The sequence below is a fragment of the Dermacentor variabilis genome, chromosome 9, assembly GCF_050947875.1.
Source record: "Dermacentor variabilis isolate Ectoservices chromosome 9, ASM5094787v1, whole genome shotgun sequence".
Taxonomy (NCBI): Eukaryota; Metazoa; Arthropoda; class Arachnida; order Ixodida; family Ixodidae; genus Dermacentor; species Dermacentor variabilis.
In genome coordinates this window covers 20261416-20284454 of record NC_134576.1, presented here as the reverse complement: position 1 = coordinate 20284454, position 23039 = coordinate 20261416, and the positions used below count along the sequence as shown (strand labels likewise).

Here is a 23039-nt window from a genome sequence, read left to right as displayed (position 1 = left end):
TGAAATACCGAAAGACCGGCTACTTTCCGGTGGCAAATAATGAATTGATGAAAGAACGTGCAGGCTCCTGTTCAGAAATAATACTTTATGGTCAATAGAGAGGTCTAAAAGAGCCAGCACCAAAAGGCGTGAAATATGAGCTATGTACATACTCTCTCTCGATTCCCTCTGGACCCGCTGAGCGATCTCGTGGCTTGCGCAAACCCTCCCTGCTTTTGTGTGGCCATCGAAATCGCAGTGTTGACGTGTCGGCGTCTGCTAACGCTGAAAGTTACTTCCTCATTGCCAAGCCCGCGAGCGACCAGATACAGCATCGTGCTGCTGTGGTCGAATCCCAGGTTCGATATCGACAAGTACCGAAGTATTTCAAGTCTTCCTCTTTGTTTTTTTTGCAAGAGGGCCGAGTAAAGAAGTTTAAGCATGGTACAAAGCTCAAATAAGGGAAAATAGTGAAAGAATGCTAATCGGCTTCATAATCCTTAGAAAAGACATTGGGCTCCGAAATCGGCACATGGTGTACTTTCTCGGCCTCCGTTTCCCGCAATCCGCTTGACGGTCTTGGCTGTTGCTGTACATGTAGGGCACAGCCACTACTTGCCAACCAGTGCCATGCTTCGTGATGTCTTGTGGGAAAGTTGCTGTTAAGGCAACAACCAACGCGATCAAGTCTCGCCTTACTGGTCCATTTCGTGTTCCACGGCTCGGCTCGGCTGACAGTTGCCCATCACATCACGTCATGTAGCAAGCAATCAACTGCGGCAAGTGTATTAATGCAACAGCGTTAAGGGCCCCATGTCACAGAAAAACCGGTGTCGGAGTCGGCGGAGTTGTCCGTAAGTGAAAATTTCCCTGTATTTATTTAGGTATATGTATACGTAACGCCGTGGGGCATATGACATGCGGTATATGCGGGCTATATTGCCGCACCATTCTGTCACTAAAGTTCTTCAAACCTTGTCTTACATTCTTGAAAAAGTTATTCCTCGGAGTTTTGCGAATTACAGCCCACAAACAAATGTCAAGAAACAAACCACTGACAGCGCATGCCTTTTACTCTAAATCAGCTGAACGCTATACCATTTTCCGTAATGAAGATCCTTGAACCGTGACCGTACGCTTCGATGGCACAGAAAGCCACGAAAGTACTCTTGAAATACCCCGAGTCGACAGGTCTCGGGAACCATGTGTAGACTCGGTGCGAACCTTCCACTGTGCGCGGAACTGTGCTCTCTCTCGTCATCGCCGTACCCCTTTTCCCCAGTGCAGGGTAGGAAACAGGACGCGCGTCTTGTTAACCTGCCTACCTTTCCTGCCTTCTATTTCTCTCTCTAGTTGTCTTCTCGAACATTTAATGTTCCTAATATAGTTATTGCGGAACGTTCAAAAGCGAGGAACATATGCACGCCGGCTGTTTGTGTCGCTTGTTTTGAGTAACTGGCTTTTGTTGCCTTATTTAGGTGACTCCTGTCTGCAGTCCATCCGAGGACTGCCTCACCCTAACTTCGAAGATTGTCGAGATGCCTTCAGGTAAGTTGCCTACTGTCGCTAGTTCTTGTGCTTCTTTAGTTCTCGCTAATGTTTACTTTTTTCACTTGGGTTGCTCCGCCTCATAACATCAGAATGAAATTAAATGCAAACATGCAGGCCTGTTGCAAACGTCTGTAGTGGAAGTTCTGCGAAAAACTGAAAGTATTTGACAGAACTGTAGCAGGAGCCGCGTTCGCATTTTCTTCCAGCCTTTTTACTTAAACGGACAAAACAATTTTCTATCTTGGCGAGAGGCGGCAGGAATTGTAATATTTACTGGACTCACACTGAACTGTGCTTGTCTTTGTTTCCAAAAATTAGGTGAGGCGCTTTAACTTTCCCAAAGAACGCTACAGGATAAGAGAAATGAGGGGAAGGCTTTTTAGTAATTTTCGCAACTGGGAGCTCTTTAGAAGTACCATAACGCAAAGTACTGGAGAGCCTGTATCGGAACACGGCCACTGCAGAGAGGGTTTGAACGGGTGACCTTTCTTTTTCAATAGGAGAAAGCTACCGCGACTAACACGTCACGGCTGATTTTCCATGTCCCAATTCAGGCTGCTTTTTGGAGGATCAACCTACAAGTAGGTCAAGCTTAACGTTTGTTAGCACTATATTTAGCACTGAGAATTGGCGGTGTCAACTTAATAGGGTAGCATCGAATTAGGTGTAACAGTACAGTTCTAGTGTCATCGATCGCTACCTCTGCACAGCTACAGCGCTATCATGGTAATATTGAAAATTAAATGCATGTCCTAAACGCCAAGAACCATCTAAATGCCATAACCCTTGGAGATATTGCAGAAACATAATTTTGCAGTGATGGTGCGAAGATCTCCCAGCTTCAAAAGTCAACTACTTAACTAGATAGGACAAACCGGCCGTCGCCTGAACAATCGGTTGCGCGAAAGCTCTTAGAATGTGTAGCAGCCATCCGTTGGTCCGTTGTCACCGCCGTGGGGATCATTGCTTCCTGCTCTTTCTTGGAACGAACGCGCCTGCCCGACTGAGGCACCACCACAGCCACTCGGCAAACCTGCATTTATTTTTGAATAAAGCCAGTTGAGTATCCATTCTCAAGCTGTCACAAAGTGTATTCCTTGCTCGCGTTAAACCGAGCTGCCAAAAAGCTTGGATGGTGGTTTTCTTATGGTTCATTTTAAGACATGAGGCTGTCATTCGTTGTTTGGTACCTACAAAATTGTTGGCCGAAGAAAGAATCAGCGTACAAGAGCGGTTGTCAAAGATGAAGAGATCGATAAGCTTGGGCTTCATTCGCGACACGCATGGCGGCTGCACGGCTGCCGTGATCCGTCATGTTGACTGCTTGACTATCCAAAGCTCTCCTGTTATAAAATTTGTGCTAGAAAACTGAAGTTTCGTTTTTGCGTTGTCATTAAGGTGATGGCACATGATGTAGAGATGCAAATTTTCATGTCTAATACATTTATCTGCCATTTGGCAGCTATACTCTGAAGTTAGAACTTGAAAAGAAAAGTGAACTGCAGTGCGCTGAAGCTCGTCCAATGCATCTGCATCTGCAACTGCGCACAGATCGAAATAGAGGTGCTCGTTGTTGTGGTGGACTTAGGAAGTTCCATGACTACGGGTTTGGCCAGCATTTTCAGTTTCACACGGATCACAAGCCGCTGCTCTGGTTGTTCGTCTCAGACCACCGGACACCAGAGATGCTTTCATCATGTGCTCTAGCAGCTCGGCCACAGAGATGGATGACCACGATGAGCCGGAACCGGCAGAAATCATTGTGCTTTTGTGTGTGATTCCAGAGCTTTCGCTCCATGCTGCGCACATAGGCCCCTGGTTCACAAGATATCGCACCCTTTCCCCTATACTGAACGCACTGTGGATGGGCTGGCCAAGGGACGATGTGAGTTCTGAATTTGAAATATTCATATTGATACATGCATATTGCGTGTTTCTTGTGGGCAATGCACGCGGGCACCCCGACGAAGACGACAAACGGTCCCTGGCTCACGAGCTGTCAGCTGAACTGGCCAGGGCTGCAGTGATCATTTGTAAATATACTTTGTAAAAATCTCCAGCTCCTAATGCTTCGTTCACGTGGTGGATAGTTTTGGTGGTCGTTCCCCGTCCTCGCCACGGAGCTCCGCAGCGGCCGCACAGTCCTCTTTTCCGCCATAGTTGCCGATGACGACACCTCGTCTGCTTCTACTCCTGTAATCTCGATAAAAAGGGAAGCTACAGTTACCAATCCCCGCGATCCTGGCATGTTCTTCGGCCAAGATAATGTCGACGTTGAGGACTGGCTCATCCTGTATCAGTGTGTCAGCCGAAACAACCACTGGGACCTTACCATTATGCTAGCGAATGTCCCATTCTACTTGGGCGGAACTCCTCGTGTGTGGCTCCGAAAACACAAGGACGAGATCTCTAGCTGGGATGCTTTCAAGGAGAGGCTCAGCGACCTTTTTGGAACTACTACCGGTCGGCAGCTGGCTGCTGGAAAAGAGCTTGCTACCCGAGTTCAGTCTTCTACTGAATCGTATGTCTCGTACATACAAGACGTGCTCGTCTTTGCCGGAAAGTTGACGAGAAAATGACCGAGGTTGAAAAAGTCAGCCACGTACTCAAGGGGATCACGGGTGACGCGTTCAACTTGTTGGTCTTCAACAATGTGTCCACCATCGACGTCATTGTCAAGGAAAGCCGCCGCGTCATTCCACAGTTCTCCCAGCTCCCTAACACGGCTGCGACGTCGTGTCCCGTCGACCTTACCGCTTCACCACCCTTAAATGGCCCTGTCAATGGTACTGTTCGCGGCAAGGCCGAGGCTACAAGCACTGCGCTGTTGCATCCACGCCCACTTGACCCCGCCGTTGGCCAACCCGCCCCAGCCATCTCTCATTCAGGCAGTTGTGCGGCAAGAATTTGCGAACCTAAGTTTTCCTGCTGCCTGCTCCGTCTCCCGATCTAACGCTCGGCCGGTGCCGACAGCTACGCCTTACAGCGATCTGTATTCCCCGCCCAGATACCGCAGCCCTGCCGAGTGGAGAATTCAGGACAAGCCCATTTGCTTCCGTTGCCTCAGCATTGGCCACGCCGCTCGCCCTGCCGCACCTCCTGGACGTCGCCGTATTCGAGTTCCTTTTCCCCGTCTGCTCGCCCATATTCCAACCTGCGCCGTTGCTCGCCTCGCCGTATGCCTCCTACCCATTACGAACCCGTCGATGACAGTCATCCTGCTCGCTCGCCGTCACCTTAGTGTCGTCGGCCCCCGTCCCTCCAGCCACGCCGATATTCATCACCGACCACATATGGACCCTCCCAGACGGAAAGATAGACCATGCAGATCCTGGGGTGGTGCTGGATTATCTTCGTCGTGTAGAAATCCTTCATTAACGCTCCCAACAAACCAGAATTTACTTGATGTTCACGTCGACGGCGTCCCTTTGACGGCGTTAATAGATACTGGAGCCCAGCTACCCATAATGAGTTGTAAGATGCGTCGTCGACTGAGGAAGGTTCTCAGCCTGTTACTACACAAGCCATACGTGTAGCCAATGGCACCACTGTTGATTTCACTGGAATGAGTACTTCCCGTATAAGTATCGCCGACCGCCACGTTCTTGTTCTTTCCGCAGTGCTGACCAATTGTCCCCATGACCTAATCCTCGGACTCGACATTCTTACGGCGCATTCAGCTTCGATCGACTGTTCTGCCGCTACCCTTTGCCTCGAACTTCCTCTACCCTCGCATATTCGTGCCGAACTGCCGAAAAGCTTTAGTACGACCGCCTTCGTGTGCCTACCTCCTAAAGCCTTGATTTTAGTCGATTTGCTATCATCTTTTCTTCGGCCCCATAGTAATTACCTCGCCACACCTGTTCCTGGTGTCCTTTTCATGCACAATATTACTGTGCCCCCTTCGTCGTCACCATCGCCGATAACCGGACATGCCTCCCCGTCGTCAATTGTGGCCTCACAAAGGAAGTTCTGCCCCAAGGCATATCGCCTGAACGCTGCGTGCTATCGGAGATGACCACGTCACAACGTTTTCAGTAGACATCTGCTCAGAATCTTCACCATGTCCACAGGATGCTATTAGCCCTGACACAACATTTCGGCCCATGATTGCTGCGGACCTATTGCCTGAACAAGCAGCCGCTCTCTGTCACTTTTCTGTTTCCTACCACGACATCTTCGACCTCAACAATCGTCAACTGGGCCACACTTCAATTGTTAAGCATCACATAAATAGCGGTGATGCCAGTCCTATTCATCGTCGGCCATGTCGAGTTTAACTTCAGAGCGCAAGGTTATTCAAGATGAAGTGAAAAAGATGCTTGCCAAGGGCATTGTTGAACCTTCGTTGGGCATTTGGGCGTCGCCCGTGGTACTTGTTAAAAAGAAAGACGGTCCATGGCATTTCTACGTAGGTAATCATAATCTAAACTGCATTACCAAGAAAGACGTCTACCCCTTGCCTCGCGCTGACGACACCCTCGATTATCTGCATGGCGCCAAATACTTTTCATCAATGGACCTTTCATCTGGTTATTGGCAAATTTCTGTGGATAAAAAGGACCAAGAGAAGACCGCGTTCACCACCCCTGATGGTCTATATCAATTAAAAGTTATGCCATTCGGTCTATGCAACGCTCCATCAAAGTTCAAACGTATAATGGACTGTTTGCTTTAAGGGTCCAAATGAATGGTTAACATAACTTTGATACCTAGACAACGGTCTCGTATTTTCGCTTACATTTGAGACGCATCTTGAGTGCTTATCAGCTGTTCTTCATGTCTTCCGCGAGGCTGGGCTCCAACTAAAGTAATCGAAGTGGCACTTCGGTCGTCGGCAGAGAACAGTGCTGGGCCACCTCGTCGTCACTTCCGGTATTCAACCAGACCGGGAGAAACTGCCCGCTGTCACGTCTTTTCCTTTACCTCCGTCTGTCGAAGACGTCCGAAGTTTTGTAGGACTCTGCTCCTACATTCCATGCTTCCCTAAAGACTTCGCAGCGATTGCGCGACTACTTACTGATCTTCTGCAGGACGTGCTGTTTATGTGGGGCCCGCTCAAACTGCCGCGTTTGCCCACCTCACGAATATTCTCAGCAAGCCTGCTATACTGGCCCACTTTGACCCGTCTTCACCTACAGAGGTGCGTGGTCACGGTTGACGCCGTCTTAACTCAGCGCCAACAGGGTCAAGATCGTGTTATCGCCTACGCTACGCGCCTCCTCACAGCATCGGAGCGCAACTATTGGATTACAGATCGTGAATGCGTGGCTCTTGTCTGGGCGGTTCCCAAATTCCGCCCGTACTTGTATGGCACGCACTTCTCTGTATATGATCATGGACCACCACGCGCTCCGCTGGCTTTCCTCACTCAAGGATCCTTCCGGCCGGCTTGGTTGTTGGGCTCCGCGGCTGCAAGAACATTCCTATGTTGTAGTGTACAAGTCGGGCCGATTACATCAAGACGCAGATTGTTTATCACGCTATCCAGCGGACGATCCACCCGCCGAACCCGACTCCAATACCGACGCTTGCGTTTTCTCCGTTTCTCAGCTACTACACGTTGCTGGCGAGCAACGCCATGATGCCACCTTGGGTGCCATCATTGAAGGCTTGGAATCTTCGTCTTCTGATCTGTCCCTTCACCTGTTTGTTCTTCCGGATGGTATATTATACCGCCACAATGTACGCTCCGATGGTCTTGCCCTACTCCTCGTCATTCCTAAGCGCCTCCGGTCAGCTGTTCTCCAAGAACTTCACAATTTGCCGATAGCAGGTCACCTTGGCGTCTCCCACACCTACGACCGGATTTGCCGTCACTTCTATTGGCCAGGCCTTGCCCGTTCCGTCCTGAAATACGTGGCGGTGTGTGAGAAGTGCCAGCGTCAAAAAATACCATCGAAGCTCCCTACCGGGTGCTTTTAACCGCTCTACATGCCTTCAGAGCCGTTCTTTCGCGTTGGCTTGGACTTACTTGGCCCTTTTCCTCTATCCGCGTCTGGTAACAGATTAAGCCACGCGCTATGCCATCACCGGAGCGCTTCCAACAAACTGTGCCGCAGATGTCGCCGATTTTATTTTACGAGACGTGATTCTGCTGCATGGTGCTCCACATAAACTGCTCACTGACCGTGGTCGGGCATTTCATTCTAAAGCCATCGCCGACATCCTGCCGTCCTGCTCAACCAAGCACAAGCTAACTACGTCGTACCGTCCACAGACTAATGGCCTCACGGAACGTCTGAACCGCAGCCTAACAGACATGCTTGCAAAGTATGTCTCGTCGGATCATACTGATTGGGACCTAGCCCTACCCTATGTCGCTTTTGCTTATAATTCTTCGCGTCACGACCTTGCCGGTTATTCCCCGTTCTTTCACTTGTTCGTTCGAGTACCCAAATTGGCACTGCGTGCATCCCTTCCATCCGCCGCAGCAGAGACCGGTGAGTATGCCCTTGACGCCATCACCAGGGCAGCCCAAGCACGCGAAATTGCCCGCGCTCTCCGCCTCACCTCCCAAGAGAAGCACCGGCGTTTGTACGATCGCCAACACAGAGACATACACTTTTCGCCTGGGTGTCTGGTACTCCTGTGGTCGCCGACTCGTCACGTTGTCTTGTCAGAAAAGCTCCTGTGTTGGTACACAGGCCCATGCAACATGAACTGTCTACCCACAAGAGTATTTTGTTTTGGGGTAAGAGGATGGTAATTCCGGAAAATGTACGCGTCGATGTTCATCATACCTTGCATCATGAACATCCCGACATCGTCTGGATGAAAACATTCACTCGCAGCGATGTACGGTGGCCTGGCATGAATGCTGCTATCAAGCAAAGGGCGCACCGGTAATCGAACTACCAGGAGACCTGGCCAGAGGTGCTCTGGGCAGCAGTCCTCTGCTGGAAAGGGATCCGGGCGCCATGAATCCGTTCACACGTTGATTTTGCCAGCCTGCTTTAAGGATCGGTCGAGTTTACAGTCTTTCACTTATATTCAAAAGGCTAGATGTCGTTCTAGCGTCGCCGATGACATCGAATCACCGTAACTGTTCACCGACATCACAGTAATATCACCCATATTGTTCTAAATAGATTGATTTTGGTCTGCCATGTGCCAGAAAGCCTATTTCTTTTACCTCCTGATAACTTCTGCGCATTCGTCATGGGAACAAGTAAGCGAACAGCAATGTGGAAAATTTCACCGTGGGACCAGATAAAGTTTACTGTGCTGAACCGTTTCGCGAACCGTTAGAAATTTTTATTTCTCCGGACCGGAATAGGAATGAAATCGGAGCGCTCTGAACCAGAACTGAATGAGTTTTTTTTGTTTCGACATCGTTTATTGAAGTGCGAAGCTCTATATCGGAACCCGTCCGGAGTATCATGACATGCTCGAAGCTCCTGCTATGTCACTTGCAGGAAATACGAATTGCATGCTGAGTGGTGGGAACCAGCCTCGGTCCCCAAGCACAGCAACACGATATTGTAAACTTTAGGCCACAGTCGCATGTAGAGTTATATCAGGCCAATTCCCACTTGCTTTTGGAATGATGGCCGCATTCGTCCCCTCGCATACCACAGGTATCCGGGAGCACATGCGCGAGCCACTTTCCTTTATGCCGAAGGCGCAGCAATAAAATTTGCAAGGAATTGCATTCGATTAGCCGCTTAACTAAAGCTCTGCTTCACATATATACAAATGTGTTCGTTGCATCCGCATGCATTTAAAGCGACGCTTTTATTGCGCTAGCAATTATACGGACACTCAAGTCGCATTTTATCGTCGCCGTCGGTGTCGCCATGATGTTCCCTATACAGTTCAAGGGCGGTAACACCGTCGCCGCGCGCCATATGTTGCGTGAATGAAAGCTTGCGAGGGTCAGCCGACGTTTGCGGCTCAATCTCGCTCGCGCTGAAGAATAAAGCCGTGAGGAAGCGCACCGTCTTGCGTCACGCGCGAGGCACTGGGGGAAAATCAGGGACGGGGGGGGGGGGTGGCGTCCTACACTGCTGCTGCTGCTTACGGTGCCGCGCGCAGGCATCCATATTTTGAGGGCGGTCCATGATGTGGACAAAGTGCGCGGACGCGCAGGTCTCATTTTCAAAGCGATCTGCTATGTGCGCAAAGTGTGTCGAGTGGTTATAGTTTCGTACGCGCTGTGCTTTCGACGTTTAGTTGGCGTTGAAGCGAGACGCAGTACGAAGCTAAATTCGCTCGCTGCTGCTTCCGCGCTTTATTACTCGATCGTTTTGACAGCGAGTTTCCGCGCTCATCGAGTGAGATGTGTTCATGTTTGCTTGTGCGCGTTTGTCACCGTGCTTGTTAATTTAGTTAGTATGCGAACGTTTACAACTTCATACAGCTGAAGATTTACCATGCTTCGTATAGCTTGTGCTAATCGGTCGTTTGGTTGGTCGGGTTGGGTCGGGCTGGTCCGTAGGTTCCACTTTTATGTTGTGAATGCGAAGACGTTAATGCCTAGTTGAGCGCCGTTGAGCTGTCCCTCCTAGCGGGCAAGCGAGTGCGTTGAGAGGGTTGACCAACGCTTCCTGGATATCCCTAGGCCTGTGCACTTTGATCCCTGGCGTTGTGCTACCTTGCCGAGCTCACATAAATCTAATAAGAACGCTCTGAAATAAGTGGCGGTGATTTTGGTGACCGCCTTCGTCACGTTGGGCTTGGCAAGGGAAAGTTTGGTCCAAGTAGCATGATGTCATAAAGCAGAGTGCACAGTCCTGCTATTTAGGAGCCGCTGGGTTAACCCAGTGGGTAAGTAACTCAATCTCTTAGCATAAGGTTGCAGGTTCAAAAATGACTACTGCCAACGCTTTTGCTTTCGAAACTATTGTGTTTTCTATTAATTAATTTCTTTGTAGCGATTACTGAGGCGAAGGATGCTGGCGAGAGCTTGCGCGGACAAGGAACACGCAGATAACACAGGTTTCCGATAGCGAAGGCGACATGGCGTTGCGGAGATGTTCTCCTCACTCACGCAACACCTGGCGCGCCAGCGAGGTGTTTCCTTTCGCCCGCTCTGCTCCGTGGAGGCGCGCACGGTAGTGGCATCGCAGCCAAATGGAATTCAGGTGCCGTTCAGTTAGTACAGACCCAGGCTTTCGCATCAAACGTGAAGTGCGCCAACATTTGAACCTTGACTCCCCATACAACACAGCGGATGGCCACAATTCTTAATTCGGAAGCATTACTTGACTCACTGTGCGACCCCGCCTTCATGAGAAAGCCGTGGTAGAAAAACGGCGCACCAGTTTGCGTCATCATTAAATAAAAGAACGCTGCCTGGGTGAGGTTCGATCCTGTGCCCCACCGCCACTACTGCCGCTCCGAAGCCAAGTGCGCTAACCACTGCCCCATCGGCGCGTTGCGCCACCGCTGCAACATGCCACAGTGGTGAATATGTTTGAGGTTGTGCACGTGGTCGGGCTCTGCCTAGCGGCAGTTCGCTAGATGGTGCACGATAGGAGGGGCGCCATTGTCGGCGCTATGTAGTCTTCATTGTCCGATGTTGAATCTCAGTGCGTCTACATGATCAGGCGAGATAGCAAAGCGTGGCTTGAAGCGCCAGTTTACTGCCTAGGAAGTACGAGGCCATCGCAATGCAGGGAAACGTGCGAAGCGAGCTGCTGTAGTGAAGCAGCGTTCTGGAGCCCACGACAACGCGAAAGGCAGAGCGAGCACGGCAAGCTGCGGCGGCTGCAACGAAATAATTAAGTGGCAGTAATAAACACAGTAACATTTTGCCTCAACACTAAACTCAGCAACACAACTCAGCGGCAAACTTAGCGGCAAGTAATGCTCTCGCCTTTACACATCATAAGAATTGCTTAAGTGTCCGCATTGTTATTACAAGGAAGCCTCATATGGCTAGGGTGCCGGCATTCCTTTACGTCCGTGCAATGAATGCTATCATAATTAATGACTCGCACCCCTATAAGCGATAAGCACTCGTACCACCGTAAGCAAGCAAAAAATGCAATGGCTCATAGCCCCGTAAGGCAGCCACTACACGCACTCAGGAAAGTGAAGCATTCTTTGGCGAGAGAGAGAGAGTTAGAGAGAATAAGCATGTTTATTACATAAATGAAGCTTTGGAGAGGCGTCCTTATTCGAGAATGCCTTGAGCTCGGGCCGCGTCCCGGGCTCTCGCAATCAGCGGTTGCTTATCCTTGGTTTAATAAAGGTTCGGAAAATGCAATGGTGCCTGTCTGTCGACTCTTACTATGTGGCTGAGGGACCAGAGTTCTGCATAGAAGCGCCATTGCAGTAGCTATGAGATGATTTCTCGTTAGGCGGGGACATGTATTAACTTGTACAGCTTGGAGGAATCGCTCCTGTTCTTTAGGTAGTGACATGTGGTGGTGAGTATGTTCTGCGGGTTAGCTTGTAATTTTGTGTGGTGTCTTGGTACGAAACTAAAGGGTGCATGCGCTCGGGTTCGAATTCCTCGGCGTCCGCTTGGGCGGTGAAATCTCGGGCCACGTGGTTAGCGACCTCTGCCAGGAATGCCGTGATGAGCTGGCGCCCAGATGATCATGACCTACCTCATTGGCGGCTTTTGATTGGTAAGTTCGAGTGAGCTGGCATGAATTCTGCCGCTAGCGAAGCAGCGACACGGCCGTTGAGAGTCGGTCACTATGACTTCAGCTTCTGCTTGGGAGAGCGCGAGAGCTATTGCCGCTTCCTCGACTTGGCGGGTTTGTTTCGGGAGAGTGAAATGTTTCTCTCATGTTCCTTGTTTAAAATTACGCTGGCTGTTGTGGTTGCACGTCTGGGGTTAGACTCCACCTCTGTGTAAGCTGTAGGGGGCTGACTGCCATATTGCTTGTGTATGGCCCGGGCGCGGGCCTCTCTTTGCTGTGTGTGGTGCACTGGGTGCATGTTGCGAGGTGGGGGACGCACGGTTATGTTGCTCTGGATGGCATGTGGTAAGCTCACAGTTTGAGGCGGCGGATGGCTGCGCGGAGCAGGGAGCCCCTGGCGTAATAGGATGGACCTTCCCGCTTCCGTAACCTTGGTCAGCTCGGCATTCCTAGTCGTAGTAGCCGTTCTGTAGACGTAGTGATCGGCAGGCCCATTGCCTGCTTATGTGCCTTTCTGATCATTGTGATGATTTTCTTCAATTCCGTCACGTTGAGTAGTGCGTATGAAATGGCGTAAGTTATTTGAGGTACGACAAAGGCTTCGGCAAGCCGAAGCATGTCCGCTTCCTCCGTGCCTCTTGTCTTGGTTGTTATTCGCCGGATCATGTCTGTAACTTTGACTGTTGAACTCTTAAGGTTGTTGAATAATATTCATTTTGGTGCGATCCGACTGGAAAAGCATTCCCAGTATCTTTACACTGTGCGATGGAACGATGGTGTATCCCTCCAGTTGGACGTTGATAGTGGACGGGTAGGATTCGTCCTTCTTTTGAGGTGAGACCAGGAGTAGCTCCTACGTTTGGAGAGCGAAGTAGAAGCCGAATGACTTAGCAGGGTCTCTCAACACGTCTGCCAGTTCTTGCAAACGGCTCTCCATTGCCTCGACTGACCCTGTGGATGACCAGATTGTAACGTCGTCCGCGTATAGGCCATGTCGGGTCCTCGCGATGCTGTCGAGGAGCGGTGGAAGGCGTATCAGGGCGATATTGAGGAGGACCGGAGATAACACTGCGCCCCGTGGTGTGCCGCACCCACCAAGTAGGAAGGGGTTTGTCGCTTCGTTCCCGAGCTTCAGGATAGGTTCTCTATCTGTCAGGAAATCTGTGATGTAGTAATACATCCGGGCCCCACAGGCGAGCATGTTTAGCCTTTCTAAGATTGCTGTATGGTTGACGTTATTGAGGGCCCCTTTACGATCTAACGCGAGGATAGCGGTGGCGGAGTTGCGGGTCGCTGGTACAATCACATCTTCTTTCAGTTAAAATATGATGTCTGGTGTTGAGAGGTGTGGACGGAATGCTGTCATCGTTCCTGGAAGTTTCCGCGAGTCCTGCAGGAACGGTGGTAGACGGTTGAGAACAATGTGCTTAAGGAGCTTTCCTATGCACGAAGTGAGGGAGACCGGACGTAGGTTCTTATTGGCTGGCGGTTTGCCTGGCTTCGGTGTCAGACGAACCTCCGCCATGTTCCAGGCCTCAGAAAGGCTTCCGTCCCTCCATACTTTGTTCAGCATAGCGATAAGCTCTAGTAGTGAGGGGTTGCTAGACAAGCGCCTTATTGGTGATCTGGTCCATATCCTGGGCTGTGTTGCGTCTCAAGTCCATTATTGCCGCTGTTACTTTATGTAGATGAATGCTACCATCTAGAAGCTCGTTTGGTCGCAGAGGGATAGTAAATTTTGCTCGGCAAAGCGTGGTGGCGCATTCCGCAGCCTCTTGTGTGAATAGTGCGATTCGACTCTTCAGCTTGCGATTTAATCTGCCTTTCTCGACGCTTCATCAGGCTACGCCGGGTTTCCGACATAAGCAGCAAGTGAGCGTCAATGCGCGGATAGGTGGTGGATGTTTGGAGCATCTTGGCGTGCGCCTTCACATCCTGGGGAAGCTGAGTGATTTATTCCTTAATTGACTGATACTGCTGGCAGTGTTCTTTGGGATCACACATGCAACAAACAGAACATCGTATTGACACGTGTACTTATTTATCTTCATTGGGTGACCGCATATCACCGCCTAACAAATTTTTTCGCATAGTGGAGGACGCGCTTGCATGTATCAGAAGTTTCTCCAACATTATTGATGTTTCTATTTGTGTCTGTTGTCACTGAACCTTGCGTAATCTGATTTCATCGCGTGACGCGAGTGGCGTAGGACTTTATGGAAGACGCACGGGTCCCAGCGATTACTCTAGAACCTTCCACGACTGATGCATAAATGCCGACGCGCTTGACCCGCTGATATGATTTTTGATGGTCGCCGACTGTGTTCGCCGCTGTCGTTGTTCTTTGTGTGTAGCCTGCTTTTGAGAGCACAACTTCGCCCAAGAAAACTTTAGTTTCGTCAATCACAGTTTTGCTTTCTTTTTCACCTTCACTACTGCGTGACAATATGTTTCAATAAAAAAAGAAGCTGAAAACAAGCATCTGAATTACATAATTGATAATAAGGCACTCGTGATAGCCGTGCGAAACACGTAGCGCTGTCCGCATACGCGTCCCGGAGAACATTACTGTTGGGCCACCTGCCGCAGTGACGCCAGCTTGTGAAGTGGGTGTGACGTCTCTAGCCTTTCTTATATGAAATTACGAGCCTAGCGCCTGATTATAATGCTATTGCAGCACTGCTTTGGGGGGTGGTCTCAATCTCTCAATTACTCTCAATCCTACCATTACTATTAGGCCATAAAGCATTGCATACCTCCGTCAGCACTTGAAGTGGTGGTTTTCAGCAACTTCGCTAGCAGCTTCGCGGCCGGAATGGCGAAGAAGAAAATAAACTGCAGAGGAGTGCGCATTTGGGCTAGGTTAGTTAATGATTGCGAGCAGTAAAGCAGCGCTACACAGCAGATCGAGAGACACAAACAGCGCTGAATAACAACCAAGTGTCTGTACTCTTTCAGTCAGCATATATATACTCCGCCGATATATCAAAGCACAGAATCAACAGAATTCAGCATGCGCAGGGGCGAAAATTGCAATTATTGTGATACGAAAGAAATGTCGTTCGGAAAGAGGGAAATAGAGGGAAGGCTTGCACACGCTTAGCCTTTATTATGAATGTGGAAAGTTCCGGAAATAAGACGTGCGCGATCATCACAGTCTTTTGACAGACAGGTCACATCTTTAAAACACGGCTTCCAGCCGCAGTAATTGCAATGCAGGAAAAAATGACTGATAATTTACTGGCTTGTTTTTTACCTTTGTTGAGTGTACGCCCATGCGGTCTTCGATGCACCACCCCGTTTGACCGATATAAAAACGCTTGCATGAAAGAGGAATATTATAAACCACACAGTCACAAGAGGCAACAACAAACCTTTGTCTGTGTTGCTTTTTACAACTTTTTTGTTGTTCTCAGTCACCCGATTGACTTGATGGCACAGGCTACCTGACTTATTTCCGGCAGCGAAGAACAGCCTAACATCTGCCCTGATGACAGCCTTTTGCGATAGGAAGGAGATTGCCTTCCTAACGTAATAATTGCAATTTTTGCCCCTGCGCATGCTGAATTCTGTTGATTCTGCGCTTTGAGGTAGCGGTGGAGTATATATATGTCGTACCGCAATCTTGGAAGAACGCCAACATAATCTTATTTTATAAGAAACAGACCCCAAAGACTGGAAAAATTATAGACCGATCAGCTTGCAGTCCGTTGCCTACATAGTATTTACTAAGGTAATCGCATATAGAATAAGGAATACCTTAGACTTCTGTCAACCAAAGGACCAGGCAGGATTTCATAAAGGCTACTGAACAATAGACCATATTCACACTATCACTCAGGTGATAGAAAAATGTGCGGAATGTAACCAGCCCTTATATATAGCTTGCATTAATTACGAGACAGCGTTTGATTCAGTCGACACCTCAGCAGTCATGCAGGCATTACGGAATCAGGATGTAGACGAGACGTATGTAAAAATACTGAAAGATGTCCAGAGCGGCTCCGCAACCAGCGTAGTCCTCCATAATGGAAGCAACATAATCCCAGTAAAGAAGGGCGTCAAGCAGGGAGATACGATCTCTCCAGTGCTATTGTCAGCGTGTTTACAGGAGGTATTGGGAGACCTGGATTGTGAAGAATTGGGGATAACTGTTAAGGGATAATATCTTAGCAACATTCGATTCGCTGATCATATTGCCTTGCTTAGTACCTCAGGGGACCAATTGCAATGCATGCTCACTGACCTGGACAGGCGAAGCAGAAGGCTGTGTCTAAAAATTTATCTGCAGAAAACAAAAGTAATGTTTAACACTCTCGGAAGAGAACAGTAGTTTACGATAAACAGCGAGGCACTGGAAGTGGTAAGGGAATACAGCTACTTAGGACAGGAAGTGACCGTGGATCCGAATCATGAGATTGAAATAATCAGAAGAATGGGCTGGGGTGCGTTTGGCAGGCATCCCCAGATCATGAGGAGCCCCCCCGCCCCCCAGGTTGCCCTTATCCCTCAAAAGAAAAGTGCGTAACAGCTGTGTCTTACCAGTACTCACCTACGGGCCAGAAACCTAGAGGCTTACGAAAAGGGTTCCACTTAAATTGAGGATGACGCAACGAGCTATGGAAAGAAGAATGATGGCTGTAACGTTAAGGGATAAGAAAAGAGCAGATTTGGTGAGGGAACAAACGCGAGTTAGTGACATTTTAGTTGAAATAAAGAAAAAGAAATTGGCATGGGCAGCGCATGTAACGAGGAGGGAAGATGAGCTATGGTCATTAAGAGTTACGGACTGGATTCCAAGAGAAGGGAAACGTAGCAGGGGGTGACAGGAAGTAAGGTGGACGGATGTGATGGCCACAATTAGCACATGACCGGGGTAGTTGGAGAAGTATGGGAAAGGCATTTGCCCTGCAGTGGGCGTATCCCGGCTGTTGCAGCTGCTCATATATGTGTTGACTGAAAGAATAAAGACACTTGGTTATTAGTCAGCGCTGTTGTCTGTGTCGCTCTCCTTGTCCTGTTGTTTAGTGCTGTTTACTGCTCGTAAGAAAATAAACTTTATTAATAAGAATGGTCCGGCAGTTTTGGTTCTTTTACTCTCAGGTGAGGCCTCGAAGTCCTTGAACTCGGGCGGCACCTCCGGCTTGCCGGACGTCCCAGAGCTGGTCTTCTAGCTCTGAACTTTTGAGGGCCGCCTATTAGCGGCGCTGACGCTGACGGAAAAGGTCCACGGCCGCCCCCGCAGCCGGGGTGGCGGCGTCGAAAAGGAGCGAGCTCGAGGCTGTCTGTATTCTGCTAACGCCTGCCATAATGAACGTGCCGAGAACGGCCGCGGTTCCGGTACCGCTGTTGCCGGCACATTCGCAGAGGATATGTTCCAGCATTGCTCTGTGTCCGCACGCATTACACGCATCAATGGGACAAATGCCTGGGTAATAGTGGGGCAAGACGGCCGTGCTAGTGTAAATGGGCGTTTGCAGTAAGCGCAAGCTTACGGCCTCATTCCTATTTAATTTATTGTGTGGTGGTGGGAATTTGCGTCTTTCTAATCTGTAGAATTGGGGGATTCTTGCTGCTGCAGTGTTTCTGTCGTAGGGTCCTGATCCGGGAGATCCGATGCCGTGGAATGGCTAGTTTCATTTTTTTTTATACATTGTATTTAGCGCAGCGAGTTGACATTCTGTGGAAGTGGTACAAGATGCCACATTAGAAAAAAGTAAGAACCTCATTCGTGTGAGGATACTAGCCGATAATAAAATCACCATAGTTGCTCATAAAACTCAGCCAAAGACACACATCCCTTCAATAAAGGGTACCAGACCCTTTGAAGTTCCCTTTCTTCGTAGATTTCCGTCAGCTGAACGATAATTCTGATAAATCACACTGATAAAGAAACAACTAGTTCAGCATTGCGGTCCATTATTCTCGTCTTCCATAATCCAATCAATTAGTAGTCCAATTAGTAAGAGCAAATCAACGCACGCCCCTATTTAATATGGCATAACAAACATTGAATGGTAGGGCGATCCAAATAGATGTTTTCCTTCAAAGTCCTTCGCCGCACGTCCCGAAGCAATATTGCATCTTTACAGCTGATGAAACAGTTCTCTATTGTTGCCGGTACATCGCAAAGACGGCAATATACAGAACACGCGAAAGTATCTTTTTGACGTAGGTAGGTAGACTCCTGTCATTCTAGTGTCATTCTACGCCAGACCGCAGCGCACACGTTTGAACTTGGGGTGGATAGCCCATCTCCGGTCTACGTACCCGGGAATTCCTATTCTCGTGGGTGGAGACTTCAATGCCCCACATACAGAATGGGGGTACAAGTACAACTCCCGAAGAGGATACCAAATTAAAAACATCATGAGTGATGCCACTTTTACACTGCTGAACCATCATGCTGTGGCTACCTGTGCTGTACCCGCAGTATCTAGAACAAACGCTCCAGACCTCACGTGGTGGTTGGGTCCTGGAATGCCGCAGTGGCAGGTGGAACCAGATACATGGGGCAGTGATCATATGCCAATAATGATTGGTTTGCACAGAACGTGCATAAAGAAAATTCGACGACGAGTCACAGTCACGCATTGGGATAAGTTACGGGAATCATCGATTGATAAAGTACCCTCAGAGCCCTCAGAAATTCTTCCCGCTTTGCAAGAACTGCTATGGAGGAACACCACTGTAACCACAGTTGACGAGGAACAACCTCAACCGGACCTCACCCTTTTGCAACTTTGGGCAAAGCGACGTCAGGCAGAATTGTATGCGTCGCGGAATCCCGATGCACCAGGTAGCCGTGCACGTGGTAACCATATAGCGGCGAAGGCGCGTCAGCACGAAAAGCAACTTTCTCGACGACGATGGTATGAGTGGTGCGAGAATCTTGGGTCGGGCATTGGAAACAGAGCACTTTGGCGTACGTTCCGGACTATGGAACGCGGTCATACGCGACCTGACCCTGCAGCGAGCGTTAGGTTAGCGATGCAGAGTTCGCCGCATCAATTTGCAGAACACGCTGCTAGAGCGTTTTTCCCGAAATACGATCAAGCGTCACCTATAAACTGCCCCGAAATTGATGAGTCTGTCACGACCTCCAAACCCGATATATCCAGCCCTTTCAGCATGGCCGAACTAATAGCGGCGATTGAAACTTCGAAGCAACGAACAACACCTGGTCCCGATGGTATTCCTTATGAGGTTTTCAAGAACATGGAAGGAGCTGCTCTCGACGCACTTCTTCAGGCTATTAATAAAGTATGGGAGACTGGAAACGTTCCACCTGATTGGAAGCATTCAATTGTTGTCGCGATTCCGAAACCAGGAAAGTCTCCAAATAGCCTGCAGTCTTTACGCCCAATTTCACTAACCTCAACTGTCTGCAAGCTCACTAAAAAGATGCTGGCCACACGAGTTTCCTGGTGGCTAGAACGCCACAATAAATATCATCCTGCTCAAATTGGTTTCCGCTCTTACTTGGGAACTGAAGACGGACTTTCTATGTTATCAGACGATGTTTTACAGGTTTCTCCACACAGTCACGCTGTGCGTACGGTAGTAGCAACAGACATAACGAAAGCTTATGACAATATAGACCATGCAATCATTATAGCCAACCTCATCGACCTGGGACTTCCACCGCGGGGGATAAGATTCATCTACTCTTTCCTTCAGAATCGCACATTTGCGATTAGAGTAGATGGAAGTCAATAAGGATACTTCACACCGAACAGAGGAGTCCCACAAGGTTCGGTTCTGGCTCCTCTTCTATTCAACGTTGCTCTAATACCTCTAGCCTGGCAACTACATCGGATTCCAGATGTGAGGTTCTTAATCTATGCGGATGACGTCACTTTGTGGTCCGTGCATAAAGATCTATCTAGACAAACTCAACAGCTTCAAGATGCCCTTGATGTGCTGAACAACTACGCTCGGAAAGCAGGATTGGACATTTCCGCCCAAAAATCAAGCTATGTTGTGGTGGCCAACAAGAAAGGACGCACAAGAATCACGCAGCACCCCTTTACATTTAGACTCGGCGCAGTGACAATCCCTGAGGCTTCTGAGGTACGCATACTGGGACTCGATATTCACCAATGCGGCAGTGGTGCACACTGGCTCCGTAAAACCAGACAGAGTTCGACAAAAACACTTCACCTTATTCGTCGCATTGCAGCAAAAGCAGCTGGAGCTCGTACTGACGTAGCTCGACGGTTGGTGCGTGCAGTCTTGCAGCCACGAATTTTATATCAAGCACAATTTTAACGGCTGACTTTGGCACAGCTGGCACAGTTGGAGACGATTAGTCGTGATGCTATGCGCACAATCACAGCACTGCCCCGCATCACTCCGATACCAACCATACAGGAACATGCCCAGCTCAACACAATTGCAGAGCTAATTTTGCAACGTGAAAAACCACGTGAAATAAAAAAGCAACTTATTCCGGCTGTCGCTGCGTTGCATGCTCATTTTCACCGCGGCTCTCGGATTGACGATCAGCCCTATCCAATGCCTCCCTGGGAATTCACCAGCATCACAACTAATAAGCCAACGAAGTTACGACGCAGTGATACAACAGGTACTGTTGACGAACACAACATCGTCGATGCATCATGCGTTAACACCTGCAAAGTCTATACGGATGCTGCCATTCTCCCAGACGGTGGAAGGACATCATTCCTGAGTACTACGCATAATTTCATCAGCGGCCACCAGCGCTATTTATCTACGGAAGCCAGCGCTCTAGTAATGGAACTTCAAGCCATCCTTACGCTGTGCAAGATGCGACATCTAAGCTGCCTACCATCAAGCAACTAGATATCTTCACTGATTCTTTAGCGGCTATTCAGGAACTCAAGAAGGTTGATAAGGCGATGGAAATCTGCGAGAGAATACACACTATGAATAGTAAGACAGCTACTTCGTCAAGGTACACTGGATTCAAGGCCATTCAGCGAACCCTCACAACATTGCTGCTGACCAGCAGGCACACTGCCCTCCTAATCCTGATCCTCCACCTATTCCCCTCCCACCGCAACCCCGTAACTCGCTGCGAGCCCGTAAAAATGTTCTCCGGCAGGACACACACGCTCTTATCCCACCGTGTGTCTGCTCCCTCCCCCTTCACCTTACTAGGGCGGAGGAAGTTGTGCTTAGGAGGCTTCGGGCAGGGGTGGCCCTTACACCGGCTGTTGTCTCAAGGTTGAACTGGTCGCATTTACCACTGGGTGCTACGTGTCCATACTGCTCCGTTCCTGTGGTGGAATCAGATGCATACCACCTAATATGGACATGTACGGGTTTACAATCGGAACGCTCGCGTCTCCTACTGCAAGCCGGCCTCCGCTAAAGTGTGACAACCAGCTATGACCGCTGGATACATGACAACAGATTCCACAAAACACTGCTTTAATTCATACACAACACAGGCCTCACCGCACACATATAATACAGATATACGCCCCACGAATTATGCCTTAAGGGCAAGCCTTCATTGCAATAATAATAAAAAAAAGGTATTAACAGGTAATGTTTCAGCGCGTAATTTACCAAAAAAAACTTCGTGCGTGGGAAAGCAGACATCTGGTACAATCGCTTAACTATGTCATGACTGAAATGTGGTATTATGAAGGAAGCGACATGTTAAATATGATTGACTACAATCACTATTTTATCAATCGAAGTGGCCTCCGTGGTGGCGGAGTGGGAATGCACGCAAGAAAACACATGCTGTGCGACATAATCCCGGAATTTACGTGCCTTACAGCTGACTATGAAATGCGTTGCATAAAGAGAAATATCAACATGTACGTGGTGTTTTACCGCCCACAGTCTGGCGATATGAGTGTATTCCTGGAATTTATTGAAGAAACGTTAGAATACTCAACATTTCATCAGTATAACACTCTAATAGGTGGCGACTTTAACATAAACCTTCTCAAGGATAATTTCACCTCCCGGGAATTCCTTAGCAAACTTTACGCTTGTGGCTACAATAACGTCATTACAACGTCAACACGCATAACGACAACTTGCCAGTCCATACTAGATTTGTTTATCGTCGGCAGAGACACTGATGTAGGCGCAGCTGGCATGGTATGCGCTGGCGTAAGTGACCACTGTCCTGTCTTTATTGCTTTTCCTAAATCTAACTATAAATATAACTTTCCTAAATATAAATTTTCCTAAATAATATAACTTGCAAAGATATTGCTAAGCATAGATGTATGTCTACCAAAAATATGACCTCATTACGCATGCGTATGCTGAGGGTAGATTGGTCTTCTGTTTACGATAAGCTAGACCCAAATGCGAGCTATCGTGAATTTTTATCTATATTCACTAATCATTACAACACTTCTATTCCTTACGAAAGCACCAAAGCTAACAGAAAAAGAAGAAAACCTTGAGTAGGGCACGAGAATATCAATATGATCAAGAAAAATGTCGCCTTTTTAAGAAGTTCTTGCGCAGACGCGATGTTAAGAAATTTGAGGCCTTTAATACTTACAGAAACAAACTAACTGCCGCGCTGAAAAAGGCAAAGGCCTCCTACTATAACCACATGTTTTCTGACATCTGTCGACGGCGCCCAAACCAACTTTGGAAAGCCATCAATCAGGCACTGAACCGCAATGCGGGTCAGAATACGTTAACGGAAATAACCATTAGCGGGAACAAACTTTCCGGTTTGCATTTAGCCGAGCACTTGAGTGAGCACTTTGCTAATGTGGTGCAACCACTGGGAAGCATTGTTCATACTCACATTACTTAGCATAATACTGATAAAATTTTTTTCGCACCTGCAGATGAAGCAGAAATAGTATGCACATGTCTTTCGCTAAAAAAAAAACAGTAAAGCTGTCGATGCCGATGGATTTCAGGTAGAGGCGATTAAGCACG

General features: G+C 48.7%; 1 protein-coding gene across 2 annotated transcripts in view; it reads left to right on the top strand.

Annotated features, from left to right (window-relative positions):
• Nucleotides 1-1462: 1462 nt before the first annotated feature.
• Nucleotides 1463-23039, top strand: part of LOC142592533 (uncharacterized) — a 161022-nt gene continuing 139445 nt past the window's right edge. For both annotated transcript variants that reach the window (XM_075704015.1, XM_075704013.1), the window contains exon 1: nt 1463-1527. In XM_075704015.1, coding sequence (XP_075560130.1) covers nt 1518-1527 — 10 coding nt within the window. In that variant the 5' untranslated portion in view covers nt 1463-1517. The remainder of the gene's footprint in view (nt 1528-23039) is intronic.